This window comes from Heliangelus exortis, chromosome 11 (assembly GCF_036169615.1).
Source record: "Heliangelus exortis chromosome 11, bHelExo1.hap1, whole genome shotgun sequence".
NCBI classification, from domain to species: domain Eukaryota; kingdom Metazoa; phylum Chordata; class Aves; order Apodiformes; family Trochilidae; genus Heliangelus; species Heliangelus exortis.
In genome coordinates, this window is record NC_092432.1 from 14,577,918 (window position 1) to 14,599,492 (window position 21,575).

At 45.8% G+C, this 21,575-nt stretch overlaps 1 protein-coding gene and 1 long non-coding RNA gene across 4 annotated transcripts in view; one reads left to right on the forward strand and one right to left on the reverse strand.

Annotated features, from left to right (window-relative positions):
* Positions 1-653: 653 nt before the first annotated feature.
* On the reverse strand, positions 654-10,478 carry ADPGK (ADP dependent glucokinase). 2 transcript variants are annotated; one of them, XM_071754844.1, is made up of 7 exons: positions 10,182-10,478; positions 7,564-7,789; positions 6,449-6,511; positions 6,070-6,190; positions 4,196-4,392; positions 3,248-3,346; positions 654-2,365 (listed from the first exon to the last, which is right to left on the reverse strand). In XM_071754844.1, exons 1-7 carry the CDS (start codon positions 10,394-10,396, stop codon positions 1,817-1,819), a joined length of 1,470 nt encoding a protein of 489 aa, XP_071610945.1. In that variant the 5' UTR covers positions 10,397-10,478; the 3' UTR covers positions 654-1,816. The 2 variants fall into 2 exon arrangements, with proteins under 2 accessions (XP_071610945.1, XP_071610944.1); XM_071754843.1 differs by having other exon boundaries at positions 654-2,368.
* Positions 10,479-10,513: 35 nt separating this feature from the next.
* The window catches only part of LOC139801074 (uncharacterized), a 50,206-nt gene continuing 39,144 nt past the window's right edge, over positions 10,514-21,575 (forward strand). Inside the window, exon 1 of one of the 2 annotated variants that reach the window (XR_011728049.1) lies at positions 10,514-12,268. This is a non-coding gene — a long non-coding RNA (uncharacterized lncRNA). The remainder of the gene's footprint in view (positions 12,269-21,575) is intronic. The other variant, XR_011728050.1, reaches the window with a different exon arrangement.

Below are 21,575 nucleotides of genomic sequence, written 5' to 3' on the forward strand. Positions count from 1 at the left end.
TAGGAAGACTAAACCAGAACTCCAAGTTCCATGCTACAATACACCAGTAGTAATAATAATAATTAAAAAACCAACCCAATATCATAGAAATACTTTCAGTCCCAGAAGACCTCACACTGAGGTAAAATGCTGAGAACTCCACAGATCAGAATGGGGTAAGCTGCAGGAAAGCATGGCTCTGACTGTGTTTCTCTGGTACAGCACAGAAGACTTTGCTCAGAGGGAAAGCAGAAGTTAAATATACATTGACAGACAGCATTGTGTGCTCAGCTGGTACAAGTTACAGCAGCTGTCAATTTTGAACCTCACAGAGCATTCACGATGGCATTTTCCAATGGGAGACCATCACTGACAGCAATCTGACAGCATTACTGAGACAGATCACTCCAGCACAAGTAATAGGGACCTTCCTCCCATCCGTTCAGATGCAGACTGACCTAAAGCCACTTCCTACGAACTCTGGTCCAGCATAGGCTTGCACAGAGGTGATGATTGCATTTAATCCACTTATACTGAAAAATTTTGTATGGTAGTTATGCAAATATGCCTGAAGTTTCTGAAAGCGGATGGGACAAAACCATGCTGAAAAGAGACAAAGAAAATATAAATGCTGGTGCTACGTAATGCATAGTGCTCAACTATGAAGAGGAAAATAAAATAAGCACAGTGTTTATTAAGGACACACAGTTCTAAGTTTTTAATTTCAAAGGCTGCCCAGAGCAAAGAAACTACAGGACCTAGTCAAAGGAAGAAAACCAAAATCAAAGCTTAAAAATCCCTCCTCACTTAGTTTTACCTGGAAAAGAGTCACAGCTTTTGAGCTACCAGAAGGGCCATCCCTGGTATATTAACCCTCCTAGGTGAAGGGCACAGAAGAAAACTGCACAGCCCTTCTCAAACAGGAAGAAAAAAAAAAAAAATCAGACTCCAGCACTCAGTAGCTTTTATGTCAAATACAAGAAGCTCCGTATTAGCCAAGAACACCAGCTGTGAGCCCTGAACTCTGGTGAGTTGGTGTACAGCAAGCACGGGTAACGTGGTGCTATTTCCCTGGTAAGAAAGTAAAGCCATCTCCCCAAATACAAAGCCTGATCATCTTCACCTCTACTTGCCGAAAAACTAAGCACGAGGGCTCAGCTGAATACTCTTAGTCACAGAGACAAGATACCCACAAGAACGTAGGCAGCCTGGAGTCAAGTTTTCTTTGTGCATTGAAGGAGTGGGTACGGTGTGTGTCACATTGCAGGACCCTGGCTCCTCCCAGGGCTGGGGACACCAAGGGTGAGAGGTAATTTCATCAGCAAAAGATTTCATATCACACCAAGCAAGCAGAGGGTTTGCTCTTGCCATATAGCAATGTGCTGTGAGGAGATAACGCAAGAGCCTTTTATTTTTCATTTCTCCAAGGCAAGGGCAGCCTCAGCACTGCTGTGCTCTCCCTGGGGCCCGCTTGCAGCAATCTCCCAGTTGCCATCCTTCCCAGCAGTAACAGACCAGACCCATTTGGAGTTACAAACAGCAAACCGAAGCCAAACCAGGATTTTTGAGATTCATTTCCCTCCCCACAAGGTTAAGACAACGCCAATTTTCACATTAAATAGTAAAATGTCTGCACCTACATGTGAAGCCTTCGAGTCACTGTCAAGTGACTGGAATGTATCGGACAGTTTATACCTGGAATTATTCTTTGGCTCTTTTTCAGTTCTGTCCAGAAAACACATGACACCCCAATTCTGTTCCTATTCCTTTTCACCCATGCCTCAAATCCTTACGAGGACACCACGGTTCTTCGGAGAAGAAGGAAGGTCTTGGTCTTCTACTGCGGATATACTTCTGAGTATAGCAGTCCTTCAGCTGAAATAGCATCCCCAAGGCCCACGGTCCGGACAGGATCTTTACACACCAAAACAGGAGTGAAATGGAACGAGATGCCTTCTCTGTGCCAGTGCACCACTGGCTCATCTGGATTTAAAGAGATTTTGGAAGGTGTCTCAATCTGGGAGGTCACAAACTCCAAAGGAGCTTTAAGAAAGACTTTGTTGGCATCGATGGTTTCGGTGGCACAGGCCTGAGTCCCTGCTACTCTGGCTCCAGCTGCCACAGCAGCAACCTGGTTGCCCCAATAGCCATCCACTGTGACCAGGATGTGATAGGCCAGGGTGTGGAAGTGGATCCGTGTGAGATCAGAGGCCTTCTCTGCTGTCTTCCCGTGCTCCTTCAGGATCCAGAAGAGGATGTCGCTGACAACACCCACGTCGGGAACGCCGCTCCAGGAGGTAAGGGAGGCGTGGGGACCAGAGGCAGAGTGTGTGAGGAACAGCAGCTCCTGTTCATTCAGCCCAATGGAGTTTACCAGGGGAAAGACCTGCTAACAGGAACACAGGAACAACTGGTTTTCCTTCAGAGGGACAATCAGTCTTCCTTGTTCAGGGGACTGTTTTCACAGTACTGCATTACTGCCTCTGCTGACACAGCGCCCAGCAGAAGGGAGCACAGTTTCCAGGAGAGATGCAGCCTGAGGTCTCTGCACAGCCTCCCCCATTCTACAACTTTGCAGGAATTACTCAGCCAAGAAAATATTTCATTCCAAGGGTGTGTGATTGTTTTGTGCAATTTATTTTCTAGACACACACTTTGACAGTAAAGAGTAATGAAACATCAAAATTATAAACTCACCGCAAATTCAAATCCTGCTTTTACTAGAAATGTGTAAGCCTGCTAAATCCAAACTAGCCAAAGTTACTTGTATCTGTGGAGCTGCTAGCATTCTCCTGGGTCACCTTATCCCTGTGACTGCAAAAAAATCTTTATATTGGAGAATCTTTATATCCAGCTGTGCTGCATGGTATTTTTACTGAATAGAGTGGCTGAATAAACTCAGATCTGCAAAAATTCTTACTCCTTGCCAAAAATGATCTGATGAGCATTTTAAGATACCTCTTAAGTGAAACATCCCAGAGAAACCTTTCTGAAAGGTTTATTCTCTCTGAGCTAAAGAAAACAAGTCTGTTCTCTGCTAAGCCCTAAGTCATTGCAGTTCTTTTTGCTGGAAAGAACAGACTCCAGTAAGCTTGGTACAGAAAATCAAAGCATTCAGAATGCAGTACACTAAACCCATATTCTCAATTCATTATGTTTATTTATTTAGCCCGAATTTAAATTTTCATTTCTATATTCATCTCCCAGTCATTGTGATACTGAAGGAAAGGAAGCTGATTAAAAGAGCATATCCTTTAATTTTCATTACCTGATGCATAATGTTGCTCATAAAATCTTGATCGGTCATACTGGCCAGCTCCAGGTGTATGGGAATGTCAGTAGGGATATCCGAGATGGAAGCCACAGCCTACAGGAGTACAGGAAAAGAAAAAAAAACAAAAACCCAACACCTTAAACCACAGATTTGTTAGGAAACAGAAAGAACAAAGGGTTTTTTTCTCAGAGACAGACATCCTTTCATCTTCTTGTGTCTGGATTTACACACAATTGCAAACGAGATGTCTGACAAGTGGCAGAATATACTGCTAAGGGAAAGAAATAAAAAAAACTTTTTTTCCAGAATCCCAGAGCAGGAAAACTGTATCTAACTCTCACTGGTACCCAACTCAGCACTTTTCTAATGGACTAATTCAGAAACCTCACAAATCTGAAGCGACTGTAGAACAGCTGATTGTGGAACATAGAAAAAAAACAAACCAAACCAAAAGGCTGGTGCATTGCATCAGGAAGGGCACTCAGCTGCAAGGCAGGCAATGATCTGCAAGTAAAAAGAAAATGTGGTGTAGCTGCTTTGAGGTCACATGAGAAAGCTGCCTCTTGGATTATCTAACAGATGCTGCTTAAAGATTGCAAGTCTTTATTATAACCTTGAGCACCTTAGTATCTGGAATAGAAAAATGGTAATTTATCTCCCAGATAAGCTCCAGTAAGTATGTCAACGTGCTCCAACCAGACAAGCAGACCATGCCATCTCTCTCCAGACAGCCCATTGATTCTAAGAAACATCAGTGTCAGAGGATTAGACTTCTGTCATTCCTACAGCTCACATTCTTCCTTTAGCATTCAACAGTGACAAGACAGTGGGAGATCTGGAGACCCAGCCTAATTACAAGTTCAGACCTGGGAAACCAAGACTTTGCCATGAAGCATTTGTTGGAATGGAAATGAAGGAGGTGCTGGTATTCAAGTATCTCACCTCCATAAGTCGTCTCTGCCGCATCTCCTTGCTCTGGCCTTCCATCATGTGAAGTCCCGAAAGTACCACAAGATCTGGCTGAAATTCATCCAAGCTGGACACAAACACTTCCAGCATATTTAAGGCTCCATTTGATAGGTCATGGGAGAAGATAAAGCGGTTGGCAGTGGGTGCTCTCACTTGTCCCCACTCTTCACCTAGGGTGAAGCAAAGAGAAGCAAGTGAACTCCAAAGAGAATCAAATCAAGCCACCTCTGGAGGTCATCACTCTACAACTACCTGGAAGGAGGTTGTCACAAGGTGGGCGTCTGTCTCTTCTCCCAGGTGACAAGTGATAGAACAAGAGGAAATGGACTCCAGTTGTGACAAGGGAGGTTGAGATTGGATATTAGGAACAATTTCTTCCCCAGAAGTGTGGTCAGGCCCTGGGACAAGCTGCCCAGGGCAAGGGGTGGGGTTATCAACCCTGGAGGGATTTAAAAGCTGTCTAGATGTGGTGCTGAGGAACATTGTTTAGTGGTGGCTTTGGCAGTGCTGGGTTAACATTTGGACTGGATGATCTTAAAGATCTTTTCCAACCAAAACCATTCCATGATTCTCTGGTCATTTTGGGATATCCTGCTGGAATCTGAAGGCATGATTTCACACTGTGCCTGTGTCCAATTAGCAGCAACTGACAGCCACAAGAGAAGCCTTATTCTTTTTCTTACTTATTCCCTTCACTCACTGCCTCTGCCTCATTTAGATGTTTGTCTGATCAGAAGAAAATTCAATACTCACTTGATTGCTTTTGCAAGCTTTGTGATGTTTTAATCAGTTGTATTAGTTTATCATGCAATTAGGTGATGTCACAGCCAGCTCAAGCAAAACATTTGGACTGTGCAGGATATGTAAAGAGAGGGAAGACCTTCTCCCCTTCTGGCAAGAACCCCATGTTTAGTGTGACTCAAGCTGTATCATGGAGGTACACCCTGAAAAGTCTCATGGCTCTTACTGTTCCTGACCATGCACCTCTTAGAAATGATTTGCAGGAACAGAAGTTGCTTCAGGGCTGGATGTGTAATCGGATTTATTCCTGGATAATATCACAAATTAAATGTGCTCCATCTCTGGGATACTGAGCCATAAGAGAACAGGGCAATGACAGCGACCTTAGAGAACATACAAATGATGCAAGCTGCAGCCCAACTGGCCAGTCCTCTGCCTGCTCTCCTTGTCTGCCCACATCTCTGAGCAGGCAGCAGGCAGCTCCTTCTGCCAGTTACAGTAATTGGACATAAAGTAATGTAAGGGAATAAATAAATGTGGGCCACAAGGGGCATATTGAACATAAAGCTCTCGAGACATGAGAGTTTTTGAGGCTATTATAAGCAGAGTCTCCACTTTTGAACCAGCCTAGGTGTTAGCTAGAACAGTCAGCTCTCCCAGACTGTTCACTGGTTACACTCTGGAGAATATGATCAGCATTTATGGAAAAGCCACTGAAACAGCATTAGCAACCATCAGTGCTGCCTCCTTTTACATCTTACGGTCAAGTATTGACTATGTATTGACAGGACCTGTGAAAACAATTCAGGTTGAAAACAGCAAGAAAATACAGATTTGTTTTAGCCCTTACTTTAGGGTTACCCTGAGTTTCATCTGCAGGTATTGAATGGTATCTTTCTGTTTTCAGGGAAAATTACATGACTATTTAAGTGTTCATATAGCTGTAGAATTAGACCTATCAAGTTTGCTTACAGTACTGATAACTTAGACAGTTCTTCTGGAATTAACTGATAAAAAACAAAACAAAACCAGCAATTTTAGAAACAGGACTAGTGTCTTAGTGATGTTCAGGGTTCCCATCTCAGATCCAGCCTCTGGCAAGGTACCTGCTTGATACTCCAAGATAAGATGGAATTCATCCCTTTCCTGCATGGATTCAGGTGGCACAACCACATTGTCATCAAGTAGTTCATGGAGTTTTGGGCCAACTGGGCCACAAAGAAGGACCTAGAAAACAAGAAAATATAATAGAGGATCCTCTGCCCTATTCCTTGCTAGTGTTTCAGAGCATTTAAGCATCAGGTAGACAATTAATTAAAAAAAAATAAATTACATTTTAAAAATTCTGCAATGCTTTTCAACTTGGAAGGCCAGTCATATGTTCCACCATAACCTAAGAGGTAGCCACAAGATCCCCAAAATCTACAGGGAAGTAATTTTAGTCTCAGTGAGAAGCAAGCAGCATGACATTTTTAGCAAGTGTACCTTCAGTTCTGGATTCATTGCAAGCTTCTGACCAATGAGAGCTGCATTTCCTCCCACGTAAAGCTGTAAAACAAACAGAGGCAAGTATGGGCACCCCCTTGCTTTCATAGCTTTCTTGATGCTTAGTCCTCAGTACAGGCTAGAGATTTTAGCTTTTTAGAACAGGCTGAGCATTACAGCTAAGTTCTCTGAGTTTTAAATCTAAATACTCACCTTTTGGTACCTCACAACCCTGTAGAAACAAAAGAATTCATAACGTAAAACATCACCTACTTATGTGCAACTTTCCTTTCCTGTTTGTAACAGGTGGCTTTTTTTAGCAATACTGACAGGCAATCAAAAATTGCAGTAATACTTCCTCTGAGCTTTGAAACCAAAGAATATAGGGTGCCATAGGATCACTCAGAGGTGACAGAAAACAGGCTGCAGAAGGATACAGTGAATGATCAGCAGATTCCAGAATGCAAACCTTGCAAATGTGATGAGAAACAACACAGCACAGGAGAGTCTTGACCAATAAAAGGCATTTAGAGCTTTTCCTCATTTTCAAAAGGCAAACCACATAGAAGGTGGCACTCAGCAGTTTGTAGAAATGAGCTAGCTGCCAACCAAGGCATCGTGATGGATTCAGAAGACCCAGTATCAATTAGAGCAACAAAATTTTACTTTAGGAAAGGGAGGCTTTAGAAAAAAAGTATTTCTTTCTTTTCATCACTCCTAGAGTGAATTTAAATCCTGTGTTAAGTAGGTGAAGCTGATCCAAGTGTTTACAACTCCTAATGCTTGGATCCATTTCCTTACTTCCTGCCTCATTACTAGATGTTAGAGCCTCTTTTACAGCATCAGCCCCATCTGCCTCCCATATAACCATCTTCCAGAGGCATCCTGGGCTGACATTTTAGTTTTAGGAATGAGAACAAGGGTCAGACCTTCCACAACCCTGCCATTCCCAGCAGGTGCAGAGATTTGCAGAAAGACATTAATGCAGTCAAGCTACTGCCTCGCTTTCGTTCCTGGAAGACTTGTACTCTCACTAGGCAGAGAATGGAAGTCACCAGCCATGAGGAAGACAAGAAACGTGCTTCCCAAGGATTCTCTGCAAGTGGGAGCCATACCTGTGCACCGGGGAACTCGGAGGCCGTCTGTGCAATGTGATGGAAAGACTCCGCGTCGCTGAAGAAGCGCTCTGCAGCTGCTCCTTTTTCCATGAAGTGAGCAAATGCTTCTTTCAGATCCTGCTTGGAGTTCAAAACTGCATGATTTTTTCTGTCTCCAGGTTCAAGACCGAGTGCCTCTAACAACTTCACACCGGACAGAACCACGTCTACGCAGGCGTTGACACTGGAAGAGGAAAATGCATACTGGGAAAACCAGGCACCCGTGAGCCAACACAATGAGATCATTCCCCAGCCAGTGACATTGGCTGTTCTCAGCCCTCATGTTAAGGGGCAAAACACAAAACCAAAAAAAAAACCAAAACCACAGAGGCATATGAATTTCCTGAAATTCTCTACTAAAGCCTTCCCCCCTTTGGACATGGTTTTCTTGTGCTCCAGCGTTGTGGAGGACAGAGGGACTTCAAACTTTCTGCTGAGTGAAAACAAGAGCATGTGAGCTATGTGGTCCAAAGTGAAACGTGTGGTTGCCTGCACTGCAGAAAGTGCTGCACTTTGTGTGCTGTCCCAGGAGTTCTCTAAAAAGAACAGGCACAGTAAGAATAACACTTTACAGTCTTAAAATAAAGAATGTTTTTTTCAGGTTTAAAAGGTACATGCAAAAGTACATCTCAAACAGTGGAAACAGGAAAAAAAAAGCCCTACAGTAGTTAGGAAGTGATAAGAATCATTTCAGCAGATCTAGGCTTCATGTGAAGTCTAACCTACAGTTCAGTCTTCCAGTCAATCCAAATATTAGCAGGACCCCTAACTTGCTCTGTGTCTGACCACACAACACAGAGAATGCCAATGCCTGCTCACATGTCGGTGTGAAATGGACTATTTAGTGTTCCTCCTTGTCTGTGACCTTTCATGCATGATTAGGGCTGCCACACATGAAGGCAGCATCGTACAAAATAGAGGTCATTAAAAACCCTGAGGCTTTTCAGTACACAAGGCAAACAGCTCAGCAGTGCTCTGCATTGCACACCATCTCATACACTAAGGACAGAAAAATCTCCTCCCACAGCAGAGAAAAGAAAACCAGAGAAACAGTAAGCTCAAGCAGCATTTAAATCCCAAACTCACAGTGGCCAAAGGTCAGCAATTTCATATCTTAATCAATCATGAAAAGGTGTAAGAGGACAGAAACCAAGTCACAGTTCTTTCAAGTGAGACACCTCTAATCATCTGCCAACTGCCTGTCTTCTCCCTCCCTGCCACTCTTCTGCTAACACACTTCATGCTTTTAATAAACTCCCTTAGCAGCAGGGATGTGCTGCTAATGAACTGCATTTGCTGCTGAACTTTGAGTTAGGTGTGTGTATATAATTTTTATATATATATATATATATTAGTTGCTTTCAAGCGAAGAAACCAAGGAACAAACTGAAGATACCTCGCTCTTTGCCAGTGAAGGAATAGCAAAAGAGAGGACCAAATGAGAAAACATTTAATTTCAGGACACTGTAAAACCCTTTTTGTCATATATTCATGGGAGAAAGTCTGCATCAGCCCCGATGAGATAGCAAGGCAGACTCCATCTAACACGGGCTACTCAGCCATTGAGGTGAAAAACTTCAAATACACGAAGGCCGAATATTCTTGTCAAAGTCAAGTTATCCTGGCACGTCCTTGTATTTAAAATAAAGTGAGTCAAGTGCTATATATAATGGCAAGGTTAACGGTCAGACTTAAAACCAGCATTTAAGATCAATGTGATTTTCTTGAACTTTCCCCTTGCCCTCTTTCATGTTTAAAAAGAGAAAGGGTGTTGGAATTCCCTGTGCATGCACAGATGTACTCAACATCTCCTCTTCCCTATCTTTCTCCTTTGCACCTCTGCCTTGACTCGGTTACTCCTCCTGAGTGGTGAGGGCTTCACTCACTTCCCCCCTTCATTAATTCATCTCTTGTACCTATTTATTGCCAGACACTGCTCCCACTTGGCACCTTCCTGGGGATGGGCCACCAGCTCCAGGTCCCCCCTGACTGCATATAATTTTTAAAATATTTTTTAATATATATTTTAAAAAATGTTTTGTACATTTTACAGGCAGGGATAAGGTCTCCAGAATCAGGTTGCCAACTGAGTCTCAAACGTGGAGTACAGGTGAATCGCCAATACGTGACTTTTCTGTATCATTAATTCCTTCTGGTTAAGCAGAGGGCAGCTGCCCAGACTTGCCGGGGGGAAATGCCCTTGCCTGGAAGCCGGCAGGCCATGACAGTTCCCAGAGCTCAAAGGGACGGGCAGGAGCTCCAGCGAGCATCCTGGCCTAAGCCCTGGCAGCTCGGCACCACTTCTTACTTCACGACCTCCTGCCAGCAGGCACAAGGAGAGCCGAGGCCTCCGCTCGGCTCTGTGCTGACCCGAACCCGCAGCAGCTCAGGAAGATGCTTTGAGCCTCGAAGTAATTCAGGGAGCTGGCTCCGAGGCCGATGGAGAGGCGGGACTGCTCCTCCGGGCAGCTCATCCCCGTACAGACACCGATGCGGTTCCCTCTCGCTGTCGCCTCCCGCCCCACCCCCGCCGATCGCTGCGCTCTCCCCCCCCGCCGCGCGCTGCCGGCACCTACCCGACGGCGACGCGCGCCCACCCGCGCGCCGGGCGGACGATGGCCGCCTGCCAGGCAGCCACCATGCGGCCCTCCAGGGAGCGGGCGCGGCGCAGCCCCCCCAGCAGCGAGGCGGAGAGGTGCTGCAGCGCCGAGTGAGGCAGCTCGGGGCCCAGGAGACAGAGGTAGCCCAGCGCTAGGGCCAGGAGGCCCACGCACACCGATCTCTGCCACATCGCGGCGCGGCCGCTCCGCTCCCCGCCGCGCCACCCCGGCTCCGGCTCCAGCTCCGGCTCCGGCTCCGCCTCCCCCGCCACGTCGGAGGCGGGACGCGAGCAGCGGGGGCCTCCTTACGCCGCCTCCGTAGGGCCCCGCCTCCGTCGGCCGCCAGATGTCGTAAAGGCGTTTCGGGAATAGAGGCGAGTCCTACGCGAAGGGCCCCAGCGTAACTTGCGTACCTGTGGAAGGTACGGCCGCACCGCCGGCGTATCCGTGCTACCAGAATAGGGCTTGTGGCGAAGGCAGCACGAGGCCGGCGGCGCGTCGTGAAGGGAAATGGCGGAACGGGGCGGCTCCCTCAGGGGAAGCACCGTGCCCCAGGGCCTCCTGGGGATATTTCCTCCTGAAAGAAGCTGGTTCCGGAGTCTCCGGGACGGGGGGAGAGCCAGCGCTGGGAGAAGGAACCTGCAGTGAGTGCTGCACTGCTGCTGTGCAGACTGGGGCTGCCTTGGGGCCTGGCCCTCACTGTGTTAGCAGCCAGCACTGAGTTGAGATCTATCTGTGAGCTTCTTGCCTGCATGTTTCTCTGTACATCATAGATTCGGCCAGGTTGGAAAGGACCTTTGAGATCATCAGGTCCAAACTGCTACACACTGCTGACAGGTTTCTGTTGGGTTTTGGAAGTGGATCTGGTGCTTTGTTACTATCCAGCTTTTGGCTTCCAGTGGCTGAGAGTGGAGTTGGGTTCTAAAGCAACATCCAACAAGGGGCAAATCAGTCTTAAAGGCTAAGAAGGAACATTTCAGCACCACTTCAAGAATCGTGGAATCAGGTGGGTTGGAAAGCACCTCTGAGATCATCAAGTCCAACCCTTGATCCATTACCACTGTGGTTTGCAGACCATGGCACTGAGTGCCACATTCAGTCTCTTCTTAAAAGCCTCCAGGGACAGAGAATCCACCACCTCCCTGGGCAGCCCAATCCAATGCCTGATTACCTGCTGTGTAAAGAATATTGCTAAACGTCCCCTGGCAGAGCTGAAGTCCTCACCCTCTTGTCTTACTGGTAGCTACTTGGGAGAAGAGACTGACCACCCCCTGGCTCCAACCTCCTTTGAGGGAGTTGTAGAGAGTGATGAGGTCTCCTCTGAGCCTCCTCCAGCCTGAACACCCCCAGCTCCCTCAGCCCTTCTTCACAGGACTTGTGCTGGATCCCTTCACAGCCTCCTTGCTCTTCTCTGGACCTGCTCCAGTACCTCAATCTCCTTCGTGAACTGAGGGGCCAAGAACTGGACACAGGACTCAAGCTGTGGCCTCACCAGAGCTGAGCACAGGGGCAGAATCCCTTCCCTGGACCTGCTGGCCACACTGTTCCTGATACAGGCCAGGATGCCATTGGCCTTCTTGGCTACCTGGGCACACTGCTGGCTCATGTTCAGCTTCCTGTCAATCCAAACTCCCAGATCCCTTTGTGCCACTCTGTGCCCAGCCTGGAGCTCCCCATGGGGTTGTTGTGGCCAAAGTGCAGGACCTGGCATTTGGATTGTTGAACCTCATCCCGTTGGAATCAGCCCAACTCTCCAGTCTGTCCAGGTCCCTCTGCAGAGCCCTTCTGCCTTCCAGCTGATCCACATTCCATCCCAACTTACTGTGATCTGAGAATTTGCTAATTGTGGATTCAATCCTCTCATCTAAATCATCAATAAAGATATTAAACAGAACTGGGCCCAGCACTGATCCCTGGGGGACACCATGGCCACCAAGTGGATGCGACATCGTTCACCACCACACTCTGATGGCCCTCCAGCAGTTCCTAACCCAGCACAGAGTGCTTCTGTCTGGTCCATGGGCTGACAGCTTTTTCAGGAGAATGCTATGGGAACGTATGTGGTACTGCATCACCTTCCTTCCCCTTGGGTTCTTCATCATGGTGGCCCTGTTCCCCTGTCCTTTGTTGTCCAGCACCTTTGTCTGTCTGTGTGTTGTATTTCCATTCTCGTGTGTCACTGGTGTCCCCTATCTCCTGTGCTTTTCTCCTATAAGCTTGTGTCCAGCAAGCCAGTCACTGACCTGAAGCTAATCACTGGCCCTAGCGTATGCTCTTTGTAGCACAGTGTCTGGTCTTGGCCTCCTTCTTTCCATCTCCAGGGTGAGTTACTCCATCAGATCTCTCCTCCTGAGGCAGCCTCTGCTGGGAGCCGTGGGAGAGGGCGTTCTTTGTTATCTGTTTCGTACCATCACAGAGGTGTTGTGGCAAGTCATAAGGGAGGTTTCCCATTTTAATGAAAGGCAATTTTTCTGGGCTTCTTTAGAAATCATAGCAATGTTAGCTCTGAGACTTACGATGAAATTTGCATGAGTTTGACAACTGTGCACCACAGTGCGTTGGCTGAGGCAGCTGATAATTTTTGTATTCAGTTCTGTATTGTGAGCAATTGTCACCCCTTTTGACTGACAAAGCAGTAAAGGAGGTGGGGTAGCAGAAGTCTTTGATTTTTCCTTTTAGGCTGCAAGGGTTGGTATTCAGGCAACAGCTCATCTACAGTAGACCTTACCATGTATTTATTGACTGGCCCTGAGTGGTCATTTGGCTGTCCATCAGGTTGCCTTGCTTAAGAATCTTTCTGATTCTGCATCATACTTTATTTTTTTAATTGCAGTCGCTTGGCTTGTTTCTGTAAAATTGTTTTAGGAGCAAATGAAGACTGAGTGTGCAAAGGTGGGCAGGACAGAAGACTGGGGCTGAAATTATGAGGGAAGGAAAGGGTGAGAACGAGTCTGCCTGGCATCAGGTGGTCTGCAGAGGCTCCAATTGGTTTTGAGAGGCTAAAGTGCTATGATAATGATCTTTTAGAATAGAGTCCTAAAAACAAGCTGTAGGGCTAGCTGCCTTCCCTGTACTTCAAGAAAGCCTTCACACCATTCTCCTGAAGTACTCACCCTATTAAATGCCATGTGAAAGAGTGATTATCTTCGTCTCCTCTCAGACCTATGTTCAGCCCACCAGAGTTGGTCTGTTAAGGTCTTTGTCCTTCTGTTGGTTAAGGTTTAGTCATTCTGGGTTTTGTCATTTTGGGTTTTTTGTCATTCTCTATGTGATGAAATCTTGCTTGCTTGGGATATGGGCAGATACAAACAGCCCCCAGGATTAAGCAGGCAATGCTGGGCTGTGTGAGAACAGAGCAAATACCTTCCTGAGCCCCTCACTGCTCACTGCAATCAGGTCTGCACCGGTGGGGGCCTCTGTATTTATAGCCTTGTCACAGAACATCATAATTAGACATGCCCATAAGGCAGCCACAACCCATAGCATTGTCACAGCTCTGGGACCCCATTATTAGTTCTGTTTCATCAGAGGATTACTCTGCAAGCAGATAACCCATCTAAAATAGCAGTACTTCAGGGAATTAATCTGGGATTCCATTTTGGGTGGTGAGTTTTTTTATATGATGCTAATGCAGTGTTTGGTGGTGTTGCCCTGAAAGCAAAGTTGTATTTTTTTACTCCAAGAACAGGTACAGTTTCCACATGAACAGGAGTGAAGCTGCTTAGGAGGAATGGCCATTGTTTGGTCTCTGTAAATTGCTGGTGTTCAATCTCCACAAGCAGTTTTGTTAGTGACTTGAATGGGACTGCAAAGGCAACTGAAGGATTTGTTTTATCATCTTTATTCCTGCCAACAACAGTAATAGGTTTGGAAAAAGAGAAGAGGTTCTCTTAGAGATCCTGTTCATTTGCAGAGCTAAACGGTGATTTCTTGGTCAACATTTGTTTTAAGCCACTGAAGATTTGGCTCAAGCAAAAGGTGAAGCTGTCAGGGGATAATTGAAATTTGGCTCCTTGTTTCCTTCCCGTGAGCCACCTGGTGCCCCACAAATTTTGGTCACAGGTAACAGAGAGGGACACAGGGCTGTTGAATTCATGGGATTTGACTCTGGCTGGGTAAAAGGCTGAGTTAAACAATTAACCTGGTTAATTATGGAACAATTGAGCTGATTACTTCTGTTTCAATGCTGTGTGTCATTGCAAAGATATGTCACTGATTTAAAGAGTTTTTGTAGAAATAATTTTATTAGAAGAGAAGAGAAGAGTTAGTGGATTTTAGAGCAGAAAGAATTAAAACAATGTCAACAATTTTCTTTTGGTTCTTCTCCCTGCTCCTCTGCAGCTCTTTGTATGGGAAATCCTTTTCTTGACACTGCTTCATGGTATGAGCTGTTTGTGACTTGGAGGGTGGTAGGGAGAAAGCAGATTTGACAAGTGCAAGGTTACTGGAAAGAGAACTTGTTCGTTTTAGCAAACAGAAGAAAAGGCGAAAGAATAAAAAGGGAGTTTGTCCTCAGGAGGCAGAGAAAACGTGTTTTCTTGTTTAAAAATCAGCTCTGGAGAGTTGCACATGTAGCACATACTCTCAGCAGCCACTCGGAACTCTCAAACCTTTGTGCATGAGCTTTTTAATGACCTTTCTAAGTTTGCTATTTTAACCTCAGGCTGAGTTGTGAGAAATATCATGGTTTGGTTGATTCTTCTCAGGCAGGAAGGGAGGTGAGAGGCAAGGGGATGGAGATGGGCAAGAGGAGGAAATAGCTGGGAGGGGTAAAAGCCAAAGCTTCAGATTTTTGGTTTCTTTTTCATAGTTTGAGCTCACAGCCTTAAAGCTATTGTCTTTAGTCTTTGTTAACTTGAATTTACATACTCAAGTGAATTCATTCCCTTTGACCTAGTTTGGACAGCTTAAACTGTAGGCCTGTGCACAGTGGGCAAAGGGGAAGAGTTTTTTCCAAACCATGAATTCCTTTGTTGATGCTGGGATCAGTCATGCGTATCTTTCATGCCTGGGTTGGAATCTGCGGCTGTACCTAATAAACATGAGGCAGTACTTGGGGCAGCATTTGCCTTGGCATCCTATTACCTCCTGTCCTATCCCACAGCATCATTGTGCTGCTGCTCCTCTCTGCATTCCACAGGCTTCATCAAGTCAGTTAGCTAGGTTTTGTGTGTCCAACTCACTGGTCATCGTGCCAGTCATCATGACTTCTTTGCTATCAAACCTGAAGTCCCCCACCCTCCTGGCTTTGATTACAGGCCTGGTTTAATCTGAATTGGGAAGTGTTTACAGTGGGAACCCTGTGTTTACATGAAATGAGCATGTACATTTCTGCTGCTCTACCTGTGGCATTTAGTGAGAGCCAGCAGCAGAATACATGGGTGTGAGTGGGTGCTACTGGCATGTTTTCACTGGGGGAGGAGTAGGGAAAAGTGGAACGTAGGCTTTTTGTATAGATCCTAATAAAGGCCTGGAAAATTCAGCAGATGAAACTTTGTGCTGAGCCATGCAGATGAGCAGAGGAACTCTAATTAAAATACAGGCTATGTGTTGTTCTCAGAAACTGGGCAACATTCCCCATCCAAGCTCTGCCAACATATCTCAATCCTGGACTTCAGCATACTCTGTTGCTCTGCTCTGTAAGACACCCACTCAGCTTGGCCAGCGTGTCTCAATCCTGATCTGTAACACCTCCTGCTGTTCCAATTCTGGGCCCTTTTTGAGCGCGAAAATGCCATTTCTCTTCTGTGTCATTCCAAATTGCTTAGTTTTGGCCACAGAACTCATTTTCACTTGTCACCTAACGGGCTTCTAGGGGGTTTCATCTAGCTCTGTCAGCAACCAAGGAAAAAGAACATGTGAATACTCAGACCCCTGCTAAGTCCCCTAATTATCTAGTGATGTGTTAATACCAAACACACTTTCATGTCTTGGCAGTTGCAAACCACTCCCCAGTACTGCAGTGCTTCAGAAGCAGGATCGCACAGGAAAGATGCAAGTCCCAGATTAAATTACTTAATTAGTAGCAGCGTAGTCTGTACCCAGAATTAGAGTTTGGATGAAACCACCTCGTATAAAGCTGTCAGGTGCCAGTTTGGATATTATGCAGAAACTGAACCACCACACTGGAGAGCTGTGCTGTTGCAGGGGTGAGCGTTTCTGTGCAGAGAACCTCTCCTCCCTCCTGCCCTGCCTCACGGTTATAAATCTGCCTTCCCTGGGGGCCTTGCCACTATCCATTTATTTGAGAACTCAGCAGTCAGCACTAGGGGGTGGAACGGCTTCCATCCTGTCTGAGACACCAGGGCTGGAGCTGGGAACATCCAGATCCCAAGCTATGTGTTTCTTTTGATTTGAGCCAAATTGCTGGATTTTCAACCACTGATGGCCTGCGTCCTGTGGTGATCAGCCTGGCTTTCAGGAGAATACACAGGAACTGGAGCAAGCATGAGCCACCATATGTGCTAGGGAACACCCTCAGCAATTAAAAGTTTGTGGCAGTGGCTGCCTGAGCTCGAGAGCAGTTGCCTTCTTTCTGGAGCAAATGGCTCAGATCAACAGGGATCGATAAACTAAAAACTTTGTGGGAAGAAGATGGGTTGGGGAAATTATTGTCAAGAAAGAAGCGAGAAAATTTTGGCATTTTTCCACTGTGAGTCTAAAGTGCAGCTGCATCAACTGCAACTCAGTCACCTGTCTGAGGTGACCCCTATTTATCTGTCAGGTTTGGATGTGAAAACAGGCATGTGTGAGTTGTTGGTTGTATTACAGGGGGTACTGTTTATTGTCCAGAAGAAAGGATGGTTCTCTATGTTACATGTGTGGTGTATATGGACAGAACAGCACCTTAAGTTTTTGTCTGTGTTCTTACCTTCTTTGACAAGATAGAAGATGAATGACAACTGTCCCAATGCCAGTCTTATCTTTAGAAAGGAACTCTGAAAACAAAACTCTCAAAATACTCTTTAGTCCCCTAAATTCATCCAATTTACATACTCATTGGTGAACATTCTGTAGATTGCATCTCATAATACATGGTTTGGCTTCTGAATGATATAGGTCATAATTTCCATTCACATGAAGAGCAGTGCAGTGTCATTGGCACTCAGTGTGCTTTTAAGTGTTTCGTGTCCATCAAGTGTGACCTCACTACTGTGATACAAAGGGTGTTGCTAAAATGTCATCACTACCATATCAGCATATATCTTAAATTAACAGATTGGTGTAGTAAGACCCCATCATCAAAATTGTATGTCAAAAGTGCAACACTTCTGTGGCTGTTTAAGAAAACTATAAAGCCAGGATCTCTGACTGGTTTGCAGCCCTTTGGGCTGTAATTTAAACCCTTTCTGTGGCAGATATCTGCGGAAGAGGGATTTAGGTGAGCCTGAATTGACTAGGCTAGAGAAGCCAGAAGATTTTGCTGTCCTTTAGGTCTGTGTCTGTGCAGCTCTGTACATGGGGCGTGTTGAAGGTACCTTGCCAATGGGCAGGAGAGCTTTAGGACAGACTCCAGTGAGCATGAGGGAGAGAAAAGGCAGAAGAATCTCTGGCTGAGAGCCACATGGTTTTACTAGCAAAAATTCACTCTTAATCACTGTGTATCCTATGCATGTCTGGAATAGCCACAGGTTGGATCTTGGGCACAGGATCTTTCCTGCTGGCTCAGCTGCCATTTTGTCATGCCAATCCCACACACAAAACTCTGCAAGAATTGCATTGGGCATGGACAACACCAGGCCATGGTTACATCAGCTCTGTGCTGCTCACCCTGGTAGATCCTGCCTCACAGCGTGTCCCTGGGTGAGGCATTGCCACACAGTTCCTGATAGATCAGGAAAGCCCCAGGGCCACCTTTGCTCCACCCTCCTGAGCCTCATCTCTTACTTTTTTAGCGTCTCCAAGTCAGGCAAGTGCAGGCTGTGCTGCTACTCAACATACTGGAGCTCAAGGCTGTAGCAATTGTGTATGGGGTTCTGCTTTCTTATGGGTGGCCAGTCTGCTGACAGATGGGATGCACCTTATGCAATATTTTCAGGTAGGCAGATTTTAACATGATAACTGAAGCCCTGAATCAAATTTTGCAATAAATCTGTGTTTTGGTTTACTGAGAGGCAATTGTTTCATGATTTTACTGGTGAGACTGCCCAAACTATTTGTGTATTTCATAGTTAATATTGTAAACTATTCACAGACATCCCCAGGTTGTATATTAACCCAAGCAAGTGGTGCCTAGCAGAGATGTCTTCCATAGATCTATCTTCAAGTGTTTTAGCCACAGAACTTGCTTTGACAAAGTTGTCCCTGGTATTTCCCTCCTGTGTGAATGACAGGAGGCCTAAGGCAGGGAGTATAAAACGAAGGTATAAAATGAAGCCTATGATAGTAATTCTCACTGCACATGGAACCAGATTTGTCTCAATTGGCAGAAGAGGTCTGTAACCCCTTCTACAAGTAGGCAATGAGCAGAGAAGTAGAAACTTCTCTAGAAGAAATGTGGCTGTAAAGTAATTTGCAGGCAGAATACTCAGAGAATGTTTTGTAAAACAAAGAGGAGAGGCAGAAGCAGGGGGTTAGTGAAACTGACTGTATGGGGAAGGGCTTGAACAAGATTTCAAAGTGAGTATCTTACGCTCTGGAATAGAAATATAAACCACTGGAAATTGTAGAAATCCAGAGCATAATCTCTCACGTTACAAATATTATTTGAGGACTGTTTTAACCTCCTTGGGTGAATAGCTGTTGCTGAGGCTCTGTGAGGCTGAAATTCCTTTGTTCTTTGTAGGCACCTGTAAGGCTTGCGAGGATGTATTTCCTCTAGGCTAGGCCATGTGTGTGACAGGGAGTGGTAGTTTACCAGAAGAGACTGAACTGAAAACCAGGTAGATTCCAAGGGATTTTGCTTTGTGGCCCAAACCAGACCAGGCCCCACAACTTCCTTTTGGTGGCCCACAGTGCGGTGCTCTGGAAGATGAGGTCCCATAGCCAAATGGGGTAAAGAGATGAGAGAAGTCACTAAAAGCTGCTCCATGATGGACCTCCTTCATCTTTACAGAAGTATAGAGGAAAGCAAACCCTCCCTTTTCTGAAATCCAGAAAGCAGCAGAGGTAGAAATAATTACTGTGAAATTTTCCTCTCAGTAGTGGCCAAGACAGTGTCACATCACTTTATTCTTCCCCACTTTGCCTCTAGCTGAATTATCAGGCATTCAGAGGACTTGAACAGTGAGTGATTACTCCATCTGCTGTCTAAAGGAGGTCATTTGTCCCCGAAGGAAAAGTTTAGACTTTTCAGTGTCTTGCTCCTGAGAAGGCAACCTGCTAAGATCTCTTTGACAGAACACTCTCTTTAGCCAAGCACAGGTTTACAAGAGCAGTTTTGGTTGCTCATAGGCCTCAGAAACTGTATGGTATAAAAAAAATGTCCAGAGAAGAGCAACAGGGATGCCTGTCGATCTAGGCCAGCTTCTGTACAAGAAGTTGAATGAACTGAAACACTTCAACCTTGAGCGGAGATGCTCTAGGGCAGTGCAGTAGAGGGCTTTGAAGCACTCCGTGTCTAGGGGGAACCAGTGAAAGAATGGTTTGGTCTCTTTCCCAGACATCACAGTGCTCGCTGCTGTCAGAGATGAGGTAATGGGCTGAATGGGTCTGTAGTCTGACATGCTGTGACTGTCTTGTGTTCTGCACTGGAGAGGAGGTGTTACTGAGCATGGTTTTTACTTTAAGTGAGGTCCTGAGGTGCCAAATAAGGAGGTGTGTGAGGAAACCTTTCCCAGACAGAGTTCCCTTACAGGAAAGGAGCTGATAACTCTTTGGAGACTGCTCCAATTTAGCACTTAGCTGGCAGGTGAAGGTGAGAAAGAAGAGTCTGGGCAGCTGCTCGAGGTAGTCAGCTGGGGAAGGACACAGACACACACTAAGCACCTGATTACCAGACTTAGAGATTATCAATGTAGATGAGCCTAAGGCCATGCTACCAGATGAGAAGCAGGAGCCTGAGGACAATATGGTTTTCAGTGGCAGGTCGCTTTACTGTCTCTAAGTTCAGCTGGAGACACAGGTGCTGAGGTGCTTCTTGCTGTCAGGCTCTTGAGCTTTCAGCTGGGCACCTATCCAGCCATCCGTCACCCCTTGGATCTTGGCCATGGGAAACCAAATGTGATCTGAGAGTTGCCACCGCAGTGGAGATATCAAACAGACACCTGGCATTTAATACAAACTGAGGTAAATTCAGTCTGAAAATAAAACTGGGTTATGCCTTGACTGCTGGGCAAGTGACCAGCACCCTGTGGTGGGGCTGCTGGCTGCTCCTTGATGGCTGGGGCCTCAGCTCTGTAAATCATCTCCAAACAAAAGGCAGAACCAGATATTTGGGTGTAACTATAGAAAAACAGATGTGGGGCAGAACCTCAAGTAAATCAAACCTCAAGACAGGCTTTTCCTTTTGCCACCATGGTTTCATCACATGAGGAACAACTGAGTGAGCTCTTGTGGTCTTTGTGGTAGTACTAACAAATAAGGGAGGCAAGACTGGCTTTGTTTTCAGGCTGTGAAATTCATGAAGGGATAAGTTGTGAACTAATAATTTGGAGAAAGTGGACTTTAACTATTTGACAAAAGATTAATTTCCACCCACTTCCCAGTTGGCGTTTGAGTGTGGTTTAACCATGGACTGTCAGCTTCCCATCAGCTTTCAATGTTTTAACTGAAATAGAAAGTTTTCTTTGCAGGGTAGTGAGTAACAGTTAAGAGCACTGTGCTGCTCATGGGTAGCAGGTAGGAGAGTACCAGGGAGACAGAGGCAAGACCAGGTTCTGCCCAGACTTCAGGCAGGGCTGGCTGGTGCCTGACATCCTGTTCAGCAAATGCTGTGAACAGGACCTAAACTTGAATCCATCTGAGCAGGAGCTTATGTTCACTTCCCAGGCCAGGCTTCAGGAATTTTTCCTTTGACCCTTTTATAAAACGAGGAGAGTGGTGATCCTTCACCCCAAGAGGATTTCCCATGCAGGTTATTTGGGGTATCACTGCCACTGAGGCCACGCTCATAGGACATGCAGGAGGCTATGTAGTGCCCAATGACTTTCTGCAGGCAGGTGCAGAGACATCTTCAAGAAAGATCTGCTCTGGCAGATCATAATCACAAACTCATTAGTCTGCTAACAAGAGCTGGGGGAATAAACCTAAAATGAAATTCCAGTTTGCTCTAATAGTGTGCTGCAGGCACCTGCTTGCTTCCGGAGGTCTGGAAAGGTATGTGCTGCCCATCTGCTGGTAATGAACCAATTGAGAGACCATTAGGATGTATAAACTCCAGATTTCTCCATATTTTTCAAATATTTGCAAACTTTTAGTTATCTCTACCAA